Source organism: Aquarana catesbeiana, linkage group LG03 (assembly GCF_042186555.1).
Source record: "Aquarana catesbeiana isolate 2022-GZ linkage group LG03, ASM4218655v1, whole genome shotgun sequence".
NCBI lineage: Eukaryota > Metazoa > Chordata > Amphibia > Anura > Ranidae > Aquarana > Aquarana catesbeiana.
In genome coordinates, this window is record NC_133326.1 from 710,393,214 (window position 1) to 710,411,116 (window position 17,903).

Below are 17,903 nucleotides of genomic sequence, written 5' to 3' on the forward strand. Positions count from 1 at the left end.
TCGATATACCCCAACTTTGTAGTGGCACCCGAGCAATCCACCACTGGACCCAAAACCATGAAAGGGGAGAGGGGCATGGGTCTGTAAATGGCACTGTACGCTCTGCTCCCTTACTGTTCCTAGTAGTCAGCAGTTATATTGGTTTATTGCACAATTCCACAAAAGTAGCTGTATTTTTTTTACCCCCATGATAACGTGATATTGACTCCAATTTCAGTCAAGATGTGTTAAGATTTATTATAACTCACAGAAGACAAGAGAATGCCTTGTGGGTGACGAACATGTTTGAGCAGGTAAAACAAAACTGTATTCACTTCAACCTTTTAATACTGAAAATAAGGCAAAATATCACAGAAAAGAGAAAACTGAAGGATTTAATCAGGCAAAACATAGTGTGATGGCATATGTATGTGAAGATACATACGCCGCTATACGCACAGGGCTGTCTGGATTACAGGCAAAGCTTCTTGCGCATAATACAGACATGGCGCAGGGCATGTACACAGATATATTTATATGTATAGCTGAGCGGTATATAAACATATCTGCATTTTATTCGTATACACGTGTGCAGGATGCAGGTGGGACACAGTGCAGGGAAAGGATGGGGCAGAATTATCAGTCACAAAGTTTGGGGGGGGGTCACAAGCTAACCCAAAAGAGGGAACTGCAATGGGAATAATGAGCTAATCCAAAAAAAAAAAAATAAAAAAAGGAACTGCAATGGGGTCATGAACTAACCCAAAAGAGGGAACTGCAATGGGGATCATGAGCTAATCCAAAAATTGGAAACTCTAATGGGGTCAGGAGCTAACCCAAAAAGAGGGAACTGCAATAGGGTCAGGAGCCAACCAAAAAAAGGGAACTGCAGTGGGGATCATGAGCTAACCCAAAAGAGGGAACAGTGTAATGAGGTCATGAACCCAAAAAAAAGGGAACTGCAATGGGCGCAAACTGTACCCCTTTACAGTCCAGGTCAAACCAGTAGGTTTTATTACCAATAGTGGAAATATCCTGCACACACGTATAGATACATATTATATGTACACCTTATACATTCAGCACAATATACGTTTAAGCCATAAGTAGTATTCCCTCCCTCCCACCCCCATTATATACATACAGTGAGCAACATTCATCACTGTAATCTCTCCCAAACAAGGGCACAGACTATATACACTTCCTCAGTGCTAGAGAGCATTGAGGCGGGTTGGGGCAACACGGGAGCTGGATGCCAGCCTCTGCCCTAATACATTCTTGTGGTGAAGATACATGTGATATCCACAGCAACAACTTAAATGTCTCTTGTTTTAGGCAAAATTAGTATTTTGTTTCCCATTGCAGTTTCTATGTACACAGTATAGTTCCACAAAGTCCAGAGCAGACCCCCGCGTCCACTCCAACAGGCAGACCTTCGACAACGTCCATATGCCCCGGACTGCCTTAAACACTGCTATAGCTTGAGAACTCCACAAAGGTTTTTTTTTTTTTTTTTTTTTAAATGGGTGATCCTTGTCCGATGTAAAGCTCTTCACAGTCCAAAGAAAACACCCCCTTTTTATTCAGGAGATGGTAACTCCCATTAGTTTTTTTTTTAGCGGGACTGCAGCCATTTTGAAAGCGAGGCCTCCCCTTTTAGTCTCTTCTGCAGAGGAAGCCGTCAAGAGTGGGCTCACAGCGCTGGTCCCAAACTGTCTTTGCAGGAGAATAACGCGTGGGCGATGTAGAGCTGAGGTGTCAACATTAAGGCAACTGCACCATACACAGCCTCACAGTCCTCTCTATTTTTTATTTTTTTGTATTCCAGACGCTCATCAAGATCTGGTTCCTCCTTGTAGTAAGTCCAACGGATCTACAGTTCCATCCTTTTTAACCACCTGTCCACCTAAGGACGCTTGTAAACAAAATCAGAGTAAAAACATTAACCGGGGCAAAAGGAAAAAAACAAAAAACCCCATTCTACACTTCCAAGAAAATAGGGTTAAAAAAAGAGCAGGTACCATGTCCAAAAAAAAAAAAAAAAAAAAAAAAAAAAAAATTTAAGAGAAACACAAAAACATGAAGGCAGGGTGCAAACCTCCATAAAATTGAACACTGACTGAAAGGCCCAAAATCTGACGTGAATCCAATGTGGTTAGATGGCTGAATGCCGAGAAGTCCTGGCACTCCATAATGCTCAAGAAATTCAACTCCGGAAACGCAATCCTTCATGGGATTAAATTTTTCGGGGCCACAGGCCACTTATATTAAGAAAAGCAAGTGCATCCTTTATAAATGGAGAGGGAGGGGGGTGGGCACGTGAAAAAGAATGAGAATATATAATATATATATATATATATATATATATATATATATATATATATATATATATATATATATATATATATATATATATATATATATTCCTAGAGGGAATTTTTTTTTCTGCAGTTTTAGTAACAAAAAAATGCAAGCTTTTTTTTAATTTTTTTTTTTTTTAACTGTGCAAAAAACATAACCATTAAAAAAATGCAGATATCTCCCCCCCCCCCCCCGAATTGCTAAGTGCATTCTTCAAGTTTTGATGGATGATATCTCCTCCTTGACCCTCCCCCAAACAGGGAACTCAAAGCTGAGCATCTTAACTTTGCAAAAGCGCTGAATTTTTTTTTTTTTTGTACTTTTTATATAAATTTTTTTTCTTTTTTTTTTTTATACTTTTTTTTTCTAAACAAAAATAGATTTTGGAAACAAAAAAATATCTGAAGAAAAAAGTGTTTTTTTGGCTGTATTTTTTTCCAAAATATTTATTTTTTCTTGAGAGATCCACTGTCGGAATACTTAACTTTTTGATACAAAAAAAAAAAAAACAAAAAAAAAAAGGAAAGAAAAAAAAAAAAAAAAAATGTTCAGAAACTGTCAAGTTAAACAAATAAAAATTGAAAGAAAAAAAAAAAAAAAAAAAAAAAATGCAAAAAAACACAATGTTCAACTAGTAGCAAACAGTCAAAGTCAATAAATCCAGTTTTTTTTCCCCTCTTTTTTGGGATTTTTTTTCTTTTATTAGTTAAAAAAAAAATATATATATATTTATGAATGAACTAAAGAAAACAAGGAATTCAGATTTTTGATCAGTTTCTGTAAAGTGCATTGTTTAAGGTGCTTTAAAATGAGTGCATTATGTTTTTTTTTTTTTTTGAGGGGAGCGGGGGAAGGGAACAGAGCGTTGCTCCCCCCTTTCTCCCTGGCTCTGGCTGGGGTAAGATCCACCCCCTCCTCTCCCAGTCTCTGCCCTCCCCCTCATTAAAAAAAGGGGGAGGCATAAAGTTTGCAGTGCAGTAAAACCGCAATAAAATGCGGCGGGTGAAGAAAAAAAGATGGTGTCAGAGGGAAGAGACACGTCTCAGTAGTCATCTATAGCCTCCATCTCGTTTGGGGAGCCGTGAAGAGAGTAACCTGAAAAAAAAAAAGAAAAAAAAAGTCTAGATCAAAAAGAAAGAAAAAAAAAAAAAAAAACCTGAAACATTTGGAGACATCAAAGCATACAGTGAGGGAAAAAAACATTTGATCCCCTGCTGATTTTGTACATTTGCCCACTGACAAAGAAATGATCAGTCTATAATTTTAATGGTCGGTTTAGAACAGTGAGACAGAACAAATAGATCCAGAAAAACACATTTCAATAAAGTTATAAATTGGCATTTTAATGAGTGAAATATTTGATCCCATATCAAATCAGCAAGATTTCTGGCTCCCAGGTGTCTTCTATACAGGCAACAAGCTGAGATTAGGAGTACTCTCTTAAAGGGAGTGCTCTTAATCTCAGCGTCTTACCTGTATAAAAGACACCTGTCCACAGAAGTAATCAGATTCAAATCTCTCCACCATGGCCAAGACCTGTCCAAGGATGTCAGGGACAAGATGGTAGACCTACACAAGGCTGGAATGGGCTACAAGACCATCGCCAAGCAGCTTGCTGAGAGGGTGGCAACAGTTGGTGCGATTATTCCCAAATGGAAGAAACACAAAATAGCTGTCAATCTCCCTCAGTCTGGGGCTCCATGCAAGATCTCAACTCATTGAGTGATCATGAGAATGGTAAGGAATCGGCCCAGAACTACATGGGAGAATCCTGTCAATGATCTCAAGGCAGCTGGGACCATAGTCACCAAGAAAACAATTGGTAACACTACGCCATGAAGGACTGAAATCCTGCAGCGCCCGCAAGGTCCCCCTGATCAAGAAAGCACATTACAGGCCCATCTGAAGTTTGCTAATGAACATCTGAATGATTCAGAGGAGAACTGGGTGAAAGTGTTGTGGTCAGATGAAACCAAAATCGAGCTTTTTGGCATCAACTCTACACGCAGTGTTTGGAGGAGGAGGAATGCTGCCTATGACCCCAAGAACACCATCCCCACCGTCATACATGGAGGTGGAAACGTTATGCTTTGGGGAAGTTTTTTGCTAAGGGGACAGGACAACTTCACTGCATCAAAGGAACGATGGACGGGGCCATGTACTGTCAAATCTTGGGTGAGAACCTCCTTTCCTCAGCCAGGGCATTGAAAATGGGTCTTGGATGGGTATTCCAACATGACAATGAGACAAAACACAGGGCCAAGGCAACAAAGGAGTGGCTCAAGAAGAAGCGCATTAAGATCCTTCAGTGGCCTAGCCAGTCTACAGACCTTAATTCCATATAAAATGCGGGAGGGAGCTGAAGGAGTTAACATAAAATAACAAACATACTTTTTAACTTTTTTGAAATGGGTTTTTCTGGATATTTTGGTTGTCATTCTGTCTTTTACTGTTAAAATAAACTGACCATTAAAATTATAGACCGATCATTTCTTTGTCAATGTGCAAAAGTTCAAAATCAGCAGGGGATCAAATACTTTTTTTCCCCTCACTGTACATGCATAAAAAAAAAAAAAAAAAAAAAAAAAAATATCTGCAAAGGTGTTCTTGAACAATGAACCTTCACCTGTAGAAGGGCTCCTCCCTCTGCTGCTCTGTTCAGCCATTGGTAATAAAGGAGGAGCAAGCCACTCACTCACCCCTTCCTATCATGTGACAGGGGGCTGGTGCTTGGCCCAGTGGTAGGGTAGGAAAGCTAACCAAAGCAATTGTTCTTTCTTCCTATTGGCTGACTGCACGTTCTCTGCTGCACTGAAATCTCAGGCAGCGTTGCTGCCTCTGCAGACTCATCCCCTGCTGGGCCACAGAACTCTGCCTACCCGTGCTGCTACCTTGACGCCCAAGAGTCCCAACCTACACTGTGTGAAGGGAAAGGGCTCTTGGGAGATGTAGTGCCGGGGGAACGGGTCGGGGCAGCGCCAGAGGAACATCAAAACAAATGTTAAAGAAAAGGATTGCAGGACTGGATCAGGCGCCGTAGTACCCACCCAGGATGCTTGGATCCGACTGTAACATTTGAATCCGCCTCTTCATCTTGCTGCTCTGTACGTCGTATCCGCTGCCTGGCTTGGAATTTTGGGTTGCTGGAAACATGGTAGGAGCCATCCAGGCAGCTTCCTGCTGCAAAGCAAGAAAAGGATATTAGTGGGACGGAAATCTTACTCGGATCACTTGGCCTCCCTTGTCCATCTGCAGGCTGGCACTGAAACCTCAAAAGAAAATTGGTTTCAGGTCTCCCCTTTATAATACAAAATAACTAACCGCCAATGGGGGGTGGGGGTCACTGTGGCTAATCCTAGGTGGGCTGGACAGACTAAGGAGTCTGGGATGCTCGGATCCTTCCACCACAGCCAGGTGTTTTTTTTTTTTTTTTTTTTTTAGAAAGCGGCCAAAGCCTGTTGCATGCGGCAGAAAGCAGCCCGTGCTTTGTGTGTGGAAACAGTGGTCTCTCTAGTCTGACATGCCCCCATCTGAGGTGCTGTAATCAAAGTTCAAGGAGGAAAGCCTGCTCGTGCTGGGGGGCCCGGCACGAGCAGGCTGGACGACATACATGTATGTCATGCAGCCTGTTCCGGCTTAGGGGCGTGCAGCATGCCACTCCTGCATGGATTGCAGATTCCCGGTACTTGGCTGCCTTCAGTGGGTGGGGGATCATGTGACGGGTCAGCGGCGCTCCGCATGCGGCTCCCGCAACAGTTGTGTCTGCGGATACCTGTACCTCTATGATCACAATGTCAACAAAGCTGAATCCTATTCATAAGAACAGTGTTTCCTGATGCCGTGACTAGCCCACAGCGATCACAAGGTAACTGGGTCAATCACAGCACCCCGTACCATGTGATTAGCTGTAGCCAATCACAGATCACCAGTAATCACAGCTGTTATGTATGTAACCTACTCATGACAGTTGAAAACATTGTTACAGTGATCATCATTGTAACAGAAATCTGAAAAAAAAAAAAAAAAAAAAAAATTTCCACAGCCCTCCATATACATTGCACAGCCCCTTTCATTATACAGCTCCCCTGCCAGCGTACTCTAAAGTTAAAAAAAGAGAAGAAAAAAAAAAAAAAAAAAAATGAAATAATGAACTGCCAATCCTTTCTCATAGATTCTTCCTAAACTGTGTAAGCGTCATTGTAAACCGAAGCCTACAAATTCATTAGCTCTGTTCTTTCCGGCAGGTCACGTGAGCGCTCTCCTCTGATGTTTCATGGACGGTCACGTGAGCGCTCTCCTCTGATGTTTCATGGACGGTCACGTGAGCGCTCTCCTCTGATGTTTCATGGACGGTCACGTGAGCGCTCTCCTCTGATGTTTCATGGACGGTCACGTGAGCGCTCTCCTCTGATGTTTCATGGACGGTCACGTGAGCGCTCTCCTCTGATGTTTCATGGACGGTCACGTGAGCGCTCTCCTCTGATGTTTCATGGACGGTCACGTGAGCGCTCTCCTCTGATGTTTCATGGACGGTCACGTGATCGCTCTCCTCTGATGTTTCATGGACGGTCACGTGAGCGCTCTCCTCTGATGTTTCATGGACGGTCACGTGAGCGCTCTCCTCTGATGTTTCATGGACGGTCACGTGAGCGCTCTCCTCTGATGTTTCATGGACGGTCACGTGAGCGCTCTCCTCCTCCAGTCTAAAGCTACACTCGGAGGAGCGGGAGGAGGAGAGCTGAAAGAACGGAGTTAATGAAGCACTTGCAGGCTTTGGTTTACAATGACATTACACAGTGGAAGAATCTATGAGAAGGGACTGATAATGATTTTTTATCTTTAGTGTACACTGGCAGGGCTGTCCCAGGGCTAGGAGAAGTGGGGCAGCCGGCCTGACACCCCCCACAATGTGTGGTACCGGGGGCAAAACTGGTTCAGTGTGTCTTGTTGTGATTGGCCAAAGCTAATCACATGGTACAGATGGGGCTGTGATGGGACCTGACTTTACCATGCGATCACTGTGACCAATCACAGCTAGCAACACAATTGTACACAATAAATTACATGCAAGGGAGCTATCCATTATTTAGAACTGTCATGTGATCTGCTGTGATTGGTCACAGCGATCACATGGTACCAGGCAGCGGGCTGGAGCACTGATCAGTCATCACAAGAGGTGCGTTATGGGACGACGTCATCCCAGAACAACAGTGCTCCCGCTTGGCTGTCATTTTACTACACGCCGGGCAGAAAGTTGTTCATGCCAATCCAATGTACTAAGCTGCTGTGCATTCCATTTAAAAAAATAACTGAAGTTTGAGACCTGACCTCTTATGAACTGTGTGCTGGCCCCGTGTTCTCTAGAAGGCCAATGGCCACTTACCTGCTGCCGCTGGCTGGCTTTGTACTTCGCTCTTCGTTCTAAAAACTGTTTAGCAAATTCTTTGGCTTCAAGCGTTTCCCCAAGACAGGAGCGGATGTAGTCGTGAACATCGTAAGGAGACTCCAGCTCCTTCAGAAAGGCCACCAACGTAGGAACTGTTAGCGACAATAAGGGAAAAAAAAAAAAAAAAAAAAAAAAAAAAAAAAGGGATGTCAGGGGCACTTATGGTGAAAAAGAAAGATAGGCGGATATTGATGGGCAGAATCCTCACCGTCCAAATTGTTGGATGTATTGATCATATGCAGCATCTGCTCACACCACTGAGTGAAGCCGTCCGACGGTTTGATTCCCTGAAGGAGTTTTAAGAGCTTTTCTTCCTCATCCGTCTTCTTGCGGCGGGCGCTGGCTGCATACGCGTCACTGAGGGACAGGAGAGAGGCAGGAAGATAATAATAAGTAGACAGGATAGACGATAGCAAAGGTTTCCCATCAGGAATAATAAAAAGCAGATCTCTGGGCTCCCTCTACAGAGCCCCCGTGTGGGATGGAGAAGGAAGGGGGGGGGGGGGGGGAGCAGGATAAATCTGGGGAAGGAAAGATATAAAGAACAAACACTCACGTCAGTGATGGGCTACTCCGGCTGTTCCTCAGACCTCTGGCACTTGCCCCACTTTTCACACTCTCCTCCCAAGGGCTCTTCTCCAGACCTCCCCATAGAGAGCCCGAGTCAGACCCCCATTGGGAAGGAATGACAGAGGAACTAGACATTCCCAGACCTCCATGCTGAAAGAAAAAAAAAAAAAAAAAAAAAAAAAAACATTTCATATCTGATCTCCACACCTTTAAGACACCACTTTCTGTACTACCACCAACCCCAGCACCACTCCTCCATGCTATCCCACTTTCTCCAGCACTCCCCCACCACAGTACACCCCCCCCCCCCCCCCCCGTCCACGCTACTTACCTTCTCCAGCATTCCATTCCCCCCCCTATCCACCTTCTCCAGCTCTCCCCCCTCCACACTACCCACCTTCTCCAGCACTCCCTCATCCATGCTACCCACCATTTCCATAACTCCTCGTCCATACTACCCACCATCCCCAGGGCTACTCTCTCCATTTACACCTTCAATGAACTCTTCTATTGCCACACCATCACCAGCCAGCAGTGCTTCCCCTTCATTCCCATTACCCACCATCTACAGCTATCATTAGTATAACCTGTATAATCCTCATACAGTTTAACGCTGTAATGGGTTTAGTTTTCTTTCCGCCAATCTCCCTGCAATCCCAGTAGAGGAACCCGATCAATCCCTGGCACTAGGTGCACCCAGTTCTCACCACATTGCGAGACGTCTGTCCTCTTTGTTTTAGCAGTTGCCCTTCCCTCTCCTGCATCTCCAACATGGCTTTCAGAGAGAGCCCTTTGCTATGAGCGGCCCACACTGGAGATTGACTTTGCTGTCCGCTCTGCTGGATGAGTTTCAGAAGCAATTCCTGTTGCTGGCGGGACTGAAAAAAGAAATGGAAGGAAAACCGGTAAGCAGCTGAGATTTATTAATAAAGCCTAACTCCACGTTAAAAGTGGAAGTAAAAATTTGCTGACTGGCAGGGTTATGATGACAGAAGAGACTATCGCTTCCTCCTGCCTGTCTGCTGTAATGCACATTGAACCATGCACATGTGCCGTAATGCCACTCCCACGCGCATGCACGGGAGTGACATCAAAGTGGCCAAACCGGGAAGGAAGACCAGCATGGATGGAAGTGATCAGGACCCGCAGGATGGGCGACAACCGTGCAGAGCTGGAGGCTCATTACAGCAGGTAGGTGTCATAAATGTACTAACATGCAGTGCATGCTAGCGCGCATTATGACGTCACTTACCTCGGGGGGGGGGATTGGGGGGCCCCCAAGTAGTTAAATTACTTTAATACCGCTGGAGTGTCTTTTTAAACCCGTCCCACCCAGGCCAATTCTGACATTTCTCTACTACTATGTAAAATTCTGCATTTTTTGCTAGAAAATTACTCAGAATCCCCAAACAATATATATTTTTTAATAGAATAAAATGGTGGCCATTACAAATAAGGTCACACAGTATTTGCACAGCAATTTTTCAAACGCAATTTTGCTTTAAAAAAAATACTTTTTAATGATCATTAAATGCAAGAAAAAAAAAATATATATAAAACAATTTTTTTGGTAAAGTACAAAAGATGTTACGTCGAGTAAATAGATAGCTAACACGTCACCCTTTAAAATTGCGCACGCTCGTGGAATGGCGCCAAGCTTCAGTACCTTACTCTCCAATGGTGACGCTTTACATTTTCTTTACAGGTTACCAGTTTAAATTAGCAGAGGACCAAGAATTATTTCTCTCAATCTAACGCTCGTGGCGATATCTCAAGTGTTGTGCAAACACAGTTTACGTACGTATGCATTCGCTTCTGTGTGCGAGCAAGATGGAAAAAAAAAAAAGCCACCGCCGGATCGCACGAGACAGCCCGGAGAGGCGGGAGGTGACGTTCCCTTCCCGCTGCCTGTAAAAACCATCCAGCGGCTAATCAGCTGCTAGGATGGCTTTTACACTGTGGAGAATCACTGGCTGAAAAGAACAGATATCTGGATGATGCCAGTAGCTGCACCCATCCTCCAGTTAAAGCCCCTTCAAGTCCACATCATCATGGGACGTCCACCCAGAACCTGCATTCGTTATATCTGGTCTCCCACATTACACGGGAAGGCAATTATTTTAGTAAATATAAACTGATAAATACCTTTTCTCATCAGCAGTATAAAACAGTCTTGTGACTTCTATCTGTGTTTGGTTAAAGCTTGTAGGAGTTTTCATTCTACTCTGGCTTTTATCTGAGGCTGCAAGACCACCGTTCCTCTGTCTGGACAGTGCTGATTGGCCCTGTGCTAATCACATGCACCCTCCTCCCAAGAAGAAAGAAAAAAAAAAAAAAACACTCTCTAGCAATACACACCAAACTGAGCATGTGCAGCTTGTCCCCTAGCCTCTGTTCTATCTGGAGCTGGATTGGGGACAGAGGAAGAAAGGGAGGTTCAGAGAAGACAAGATCAAACAGCCTTTTTTTAAAACACAATGCAGAGGATTCACCCCTTAGGTTCCAGAGTGAGTATAACAAGCATGCTTTACTGTATATACAGACTGATTTTTACTGTTGTGGGTTTAGTAATACTATAGTTTGGGCACTAACAAATGCGCTTGCTAGGTGTGCTGTATTACCTGTATGTAGCCTCGGCTATATACAGTGCTGTGCTCCAGGAGTGACACCGGGACTTCAGGTTCCACTCTTGGAACAAAATGGTGTCAGGCTGAGACCTCCTCAGCCATGCACAGGCGGTTTTGCATTCTATGAATGAATACAAAACCTCCTTTGACTGGCTGAGGTGGGCGGATGACATCACGATCACCGCCTCAACCAGAGGAAGCTTTGTATTAGAGAGTGCAAAGCCTCCCAATGAATGGCTAAGCAGCGCTCAGTGTGACGGGTCCAACTGCCAGAACACACTGCTGTATACTGTATATAGTAGAGACTATATACAGCTAATAACGCATGACCAGCAAGCACATCTGTGCAGTAAACAGTTGGTTTGGGCAGCTTGGCCCAAACCAACTATTTAAAAAAAAAAAAAAAGGGACATTTAAAGTGGAGTTAGGCTCTAGGACAAGAACTGGGAACTACGGAAGTGGTCTATAAAGTAGTCACCTGCTTCCTTCTGTACATCTCCTCCTCCTGGTCTCTCCTCTTCTGTTCTTCTTGTCTCCTTTTTTCTTCCCTCCTCTTCCTCTCCTCCTCCTCGCGCTTAGCCCTGAGTTCTGCGTCTCTGCGCTCCTGCAACTGGAAAAGAACAGAATTTATGTGCAGCCTTTCCCTACGTAAAAAGACAATCTTCCATCCTCTTCAATCACATCTCTAGGGTACAAAAAGGGAAAGATTAAAGTTATGATAATGCTGACAGCACCGGTCTTTTGTGATTTTGTCTGGAATGAGAAGCGTGGACTAGAGATGGGAAGGCGGGGGGGGGGGAATGGGGAATGAAAAACAAAATGCTTTTCTTTTAATTTTTTTTCCAAAGACGTTTTGTTCTGCAAAAATTAAGTGAGGAATATGTTCTTTTCACAACGATAATTAGGTCCTTCATGGTATCCAAACTATATAACATGACGACCTTAATGAAAGATTTATGTAAAAAGTCTTAAACTATTGTAAGTTCTCTCAGCTGAAGACAAGCACAGCCTGGAATACAATTCAAGTAACACTGTACTTCTCAATAGATCTCTGAAACGAGAAAATGCATTTCTGTCAATAGGGGGCACTGCTGATGGTGCTTGTACCTCCTACAGTTGGGCGATTGTTGGGATAAAGTAGATCATAATTAAGGACTGAGGACACAAAAATCGGATAGGCAACAGGGTAAAATTTGTCTGGAAAGGAGTATCGTTATAACCTTTAAAGTGATTGTAAAGTCTTATTTAAAAAAAAAACAAAAAAAACAAACAGGTTTATACTTATCTGCAGAAGGCATTGCACAGAGTGGGGCCCCCCCCCCCCCCCCCCCCCATCGGCGCTCCTGGGTCCTCCTCTTCTCGATATGCCACAACAGGAATCCACTACCTGTCGTGACACACCTGTGTGCTCGATCGAGAGCCACTCTGCCTGTGTCCATTGACACAGACAGAGAAGCTCGTTGGCCCCGCCCCCTCGTCACAGGTTTTGACTGACAGCAGTGGGGTGCCAATGGCTCCTGCTGCTCTCAACAAAGCCTGTGAAAGCGGGCAGAAGAGGAGAGAGCCGATGGAGATGGGCACAGATCGAGATTGGGCTCAGATATTGGAGGGGGGTGTGGTGTGATATTTTAACCTTAAACTTTTTTTTTTTTCACCTTAATACATGCCATGCATTAAGGTGAAAAACCTCCTGTGATGCAGCAGCCCCCCCCCCCCCCTTTTACTTACCTGAACCCGGTCTTTCCAGAGATGGGGAAGAGCACACCAGCTCCAGCAGGTGTCTCTGGTGCTATTTGGATAGATTGATAGTAGCGCAGCCATTGGGTCCCGCTGCTGTCAATCAAATCCAATAAACGCGGGAGCCGGGGACGGAGCCGAGTCCTGCTGTCTGTCAATTGACGCAGCAGGACACGGGAGCGCGCCCACACGAGTGCCCAGAGGGAGAGCGGCTCTCCAACAGGGCACCTAGGAAGAGGAGGAGCGAGGGTGCCGCTGAGGGACCCCAGAAGAGGAGGACCGTGGGCGACTCTGTGCAAGACCAACTACACAGGAGGAGGCAAGTATTGTTTTTCTAAAAACGAGCCTTTACAAATCCTTTAAAGAGGAGCTCCTTCAGAAAAAATAAGTCATCAGCTAAAAATCCTGTATAGCTGCTGACTTTTAATAAGAAAATGTACCTGTTCAGGGCACCCGCGATGTCTTCACCCGAGCCGATATTTCAATTGGCTTTGGCCGTAGGCATCTCTAGTAAGGGAAGCGGGAAGCTTCGTGGCTTCAGAGCCAGTTAGCTACTGCGCAAGTGTGAGTCGCGCTGCGCCTGGTGAATGGTCCTGTAGTCGTCTGGGACCTGTGGGAAGGAGGTGGGGGCGAACTTCCAGCTCAGGTTTGCCGTCACGATCTGAGGCGGAAGTAGACGCCAGTACCTGTCAAAACCAGGTACCCCCCCCCCCTCAAAAAGTACAAAATGTGAAAGTGGAGAGGGGGGAAGGTGCAAACAAGCGGAGCTTATCCTTTTGGGTGGAGCTCCTCTTAAATGCATTACGTTAAACGATTCATACCGTTCTCCATCACAGCATAAAGTTTACCTAAATTACTTTCAATTTGTAAAACTACTCCACACTGATTTTTTATTTAATTTTTTTTTTTTTCAAAAAAGTAAATTTTTTCCAGAAAATCCCCCCCCCCCCCCCATCTTCAAAATGTCCAGAAATGTTATATCTGTGGATCAGCACTATCCTGCCTGCAGCCGCTCTCCTTGGACTCCTGCATGCTAGGCAAGCTTGGAAGTGGCCATTCCTTCTGTCCCACTACTGTAGATTATTTTATTTTTTATTCCATTACCTTCTGTTGCAGTTGCAGCTGCTCCAATATTGGCCCCTGAGATACAGCTGTGACTGGCAGGTCCCACAGATTGGAGTCTGCACCTTGGAAGAAAGAACATACTGTGAGGGGGGTGATAGGACACAGCGTAAGATACAATGGTAAAAGGAACAAGGGGGTCACAATATGCAGCTACCCCCCCCCACCCCGCCCAACCCCTCCCTCATGCCATTCTTTGTCTTTCCGGAATAACCTGAGCGTGCAGGTTCACCTTACTCATGGCAAAGCAGGTGAAGCTTCATTGCCGGAATACAGAGAGAATTATTGAGAGCACCTACCTGCAGTCGATGTGTTTGAGGTATTCAGATCCCATAAGGATCCAGTGTCTGGCACAGAGAGAGATCTGTTCATAGAAGGAAGGAGGGAAGCATCGGAACCTCTGAAAGAGGGGGGAAAAAAAAATGGCAGCCAGATAAATATATGATAACCACACGTGAGGACATGACTCGAAGATATTATCAAATGCTCATCCGATGCCGACTGAGGTTTCCAGGCACTGAACCTGTCAAAATAACTAATGTCCCCATAGGGAGAATCCCATTCTATTCCTGTTCTGGCGACAACCGAAAAGGTGGGATGGTCTTTCACCAGAATAAATAGAGAGGATGAAACTCCCTAATGGGGGCACAGACAGCAATAAAAAAACAAAAAAAACAAATAGGTGTTCTAATCCAAAAATGTTGCTGTTGGGTATACTTTAACAGAGCGGTCAGCTGTTGTCACCCTCACTGGCAGAAAAGCTGCAGAATGTCACTTGTCAGACGGAGAGCAGCTACAGAACAAGGTTATAACCTGCAGTCTAGTCTGCTACCCTTTCCACTGAATGTAAAAAAACAAAACAAAATAAGTGTTGCTATGGTTTGCTACACCCTTCTGTGTGCCACCCCCTTCGCATGACCCAGGTGACTTGAAGTATTGTACCCCCCCAGCAGTCTGGATACCTGGACTTAGAAGGGTTCAGTTGCTGGAGGAACAGTGTCAGTTGCTGCTGCTGCTGAGGAGTCAGATCTCCGGATTTCTGCTGGGAGTACGACTGTCTGTAATCAGGAAACAGGACAGCGTCATTATACAGCAATGCGAGTGGGGGCCGGAAGGGAGGGGAGAGGGGGGCCAGAAGGGAGGGAGTGAGATGGGTAAGAGAGCAAACTAAGGGCACTCTGGGGGGGGGGGGGGGCGGGGGAGCGAGAGAGGGCGGGCGTGGAGTACTGCTGTTTGTAAACAGGACAGTGTCATTATACAGCAATGCGAGTTGGGGCGGGCGGAAGCGAGATGGGGAGGGAGCGAGAGAGGGCGGCTTGGAGTACTGCTGTTTGTAATCGGGAAACAGGACAGTGTCTTATACAGCAATGGGGAATTTATCGGAGGGATAATGGGGGGGGGGGGGCGGAGGGAAGTGAGAGGGGCGGAAGGGAGCGAGAAGAGGGGGAATGAGAGGGGGCTCAAGGGAGCGAGGGGGGGGGCCTCAAGGGAGCGAGAAGAGGGGGAATGAGAGGGGGCTCAAGGGAGCGAGGGGGGGGGGGCCTCAAGGGAGCGAGGGGGGGGTGCGGATGGAGGGGGGCAGAGGGGAGGGGGCCAAGGAGAGGGGGGGCAGAAGGGAGCAAGAGGGGGGGGGCGGAAGGGAGCGAGAGGGGGGGGGGGCGGCGGAAGGGAGCGAGAGGGGGGGGGGCGGCGGAAGGGAGCGAGAGGGGGGGGCGGCGGAAGGGAGCGAGAGGGGGGGGGGGCGGCGGAAGGGAGCGAGAGGGGGGGGCGGCGGAAGGGAGCGAGAGGGGGGGGCGGCGGAAGGGAGCGAGAGGGGGGGGCGGCGGAAGGGAGCGAGAGGGGGGGGGCGGCGGAAGGGAGCGAGAGGGGGGGGCGGCGGAAGGGAGCGAGGGGGGGGGGCGGAAGGGAGCGAGGGGGGGGGGCGGAAGGGAGCGAGAGGGGGGGGGGGCGGAAGGGAGCGAGAGGGGGGGGGGCGGAAGGGAGCGAGAGGGGGGGGGGCGGAAGGGAGCGAGAGGGGGGGGGGGCGGAAGGGAGCGAGAGGGGGGGGGGGGGGGGGGGCGGAAGGGAGCGAGAGGGGGGGGGGGGGGCGGAAGGGAGCGAGAGGGGGGGGGCGGAAGGGAGCGAGAGGGGGGGGGCGGAAGGGAGCGAGAGGGGGGGCGGAAGGGAGCGAGAGGGGGGGGCGGAAGGGAGCGAGAGGGGGGGGCGGAAGGGAGCGAGAGGGGGGGCGGAAGGGAGCGAGAAGAGGGGGAATGAGAGGGGGGCGATTGGATGGGGACTGAGAGGGGGCTCAAGGGAGCGAGGGAGGGGGCTCAAAGGGAGCGAGGGGGGGGGCTCAAGGGAGCGAGGGGGGGGCTCAAGGGAGCAGGGGGGGGGGCTCAAGGGAGCAGGGGGGGGCTCAAGGGAGCGAGGGGGGGGGGGCTCAAGGGAGCGAGGGGGGGGGGCTCAAGGGAGCGAGGCTCAAGGGAGCGAGAGGGGGGGGGGGGGCCTCAAGGGAGCGAGGGGGGGGGGGCGGAGGGGAGAAATCCCTGTGAAGTGCACAAGTGTCTAACTGACTGCTCTGCCCTACCCACCAGTCTCAGACATCACCCTCACAGGACATGTAGGTCTATGTGGATCCAGTACCTCACCTGCTAATCATTTGCAGCAGATACTGATGTTGCAGCTGTTGGTAGAGGGCGAGCTCCTGCTGTTTCTTCAGGCACTGCTGATCAATGTTACCCTATGAGAGAAAGAGCAGACACTTCACAAACTGGACAATACAGAATATGGGGGGGGGGGGGGAGGTGCTCGCACATGTGTGTTACAGGGGCGGCAAGCAGTTCAATAATGCTAGCTACAGTCATGGCAAAAATATTGGCACCCCTGCTTTTCTGTCAGATAATGCACCACTTAACCCAGAAAACTGTTGCAACTACAAATATTAGGCATTCTCATTTTCATTTGTATGACAAAAAAAAAAAAAAAGCGGAGAAACAAAAAGCCACATCTGACACATTCCACGCAAAGCTCCGAAAATGGACAGGACAAAATTATTGGCACCTTCCCAAAATGGTAAGAAATAATTACATGCCAAGTTTGTGATGCTCCTGTAATTTGTAATTAAACTCACCTGTATCAATTACCAGGGACTGACAAGAAATCACACCGGTAATCAATTAAAAATGGTGACAAAATTGACTCAACCTTTCTGTTGTGTGCCTCATGAAGCATGGAGAAGAGCAGCAAAGAATTAACTGAGGATTTGAGAACAAAAATTGTGGAAAGGCATGGACCATCTCAAGGTTACAAGTCCATCTCCAGAGATCTTCATGTTCCTTTGTCCACTGTGCGCAATATTGTCAAGAAGTTTGGACCCCATGGAACTGTAGCTAATCTCCCTGGACATAGATGGAAAAAAAAGTTTGCCAAAACTTACCTGAGGAAGCCGAAATCCTTTCGGGTGATTGTGCTGTGGACAGACGAAACAAAATTACAGCTTTTGGGTAAAGCCCATCATTCTAATGTTTTCAGAAAATAAAATGAGGCCTTTAACCACTTGCGGACCGTCCACCGTACATTTACTGCGGCAGCTCTGTGCCAGATCACGTATCTAGTTCAGGTCTGGGGGGGCGCACGTCGCCCCGCTCCTGCTGCGATCACGCCCAGCAGCGGGTACCACAGACTTAGACGTCGGCCGGCACCCGCTGGATTATACGGGACACAAGCAGGAGGACGATCTACCCATATACAGTGCCTTGAAAAAGTATTCATACCCCTTGAAATTTTCCACATTTTTGTCATGTTACAACCAAAAAACGTAAATGTATTTTATTGGGATTTTATGTGATAGACCAACACAAAGTGGCACATAATTGTGAAGTGGAAGGAAAATGATAAATGGTTAACATTTTTTTTACAAATAAATATGTGAAAAGTGTGGGGTGCATTTGTATACAGCCCCCTTTTACTCTCATACCCCTAACTAAAGTCTACTGGAACCAATTTCCATTCAGAAGTCACCTAATTAGTAAATAGAGTCCACCTGTGTGTAATTTAATCTCAGTATGAATACAGCTGTTCTG

The 17,903-nt window shown here is 46.9% G+C and overlaps 1 protein-coding gene across 1 annotated transcript in view; it reads right to left on the reverse strand.

The window, feature by feature from the left end:
* Positions 1-211: 211 nt before the first annotated feature.
* Positions 212-17,903, reverse strand: part of GIGYF1 (GRB10 interacting GYF protein 1) — a gene marked incomplete in the record, with an annotated part of 64,459 nt that continues 46,767 nt past the window's right edge. Inside the window, 13 exon segments of the mRNA XM_073623135.1 lie at positions 212-3,435; positions 5,388-5,520; positions 7,724-7,878; positions 7,995-8,143; positions 8,343-8,506; positions 9,064-9,234; positions 10,715-10,762; positions 11,462-11,593; positions 13,825-13,907; positions 14,142-14,242; positions 14,805-14,900; positions 16,470-16,561; positions 17,258-17,290. Coding sequence (XP_073479236.1) covers positions 3,383-3,435; positions 5,388-5,520; positions 7,724-7,878; positions 7,995-8,143; positions 8,343-8,506; positions 9,064-9,234; positions 10,715-10,762; positions 11,462-11,593; positions 13,825-13,907; positions 14,142-14,242; positions 14,805-14,900; positions 16,470-16,561; positions 17,258-17,290 — 1,410 coding nt within the window.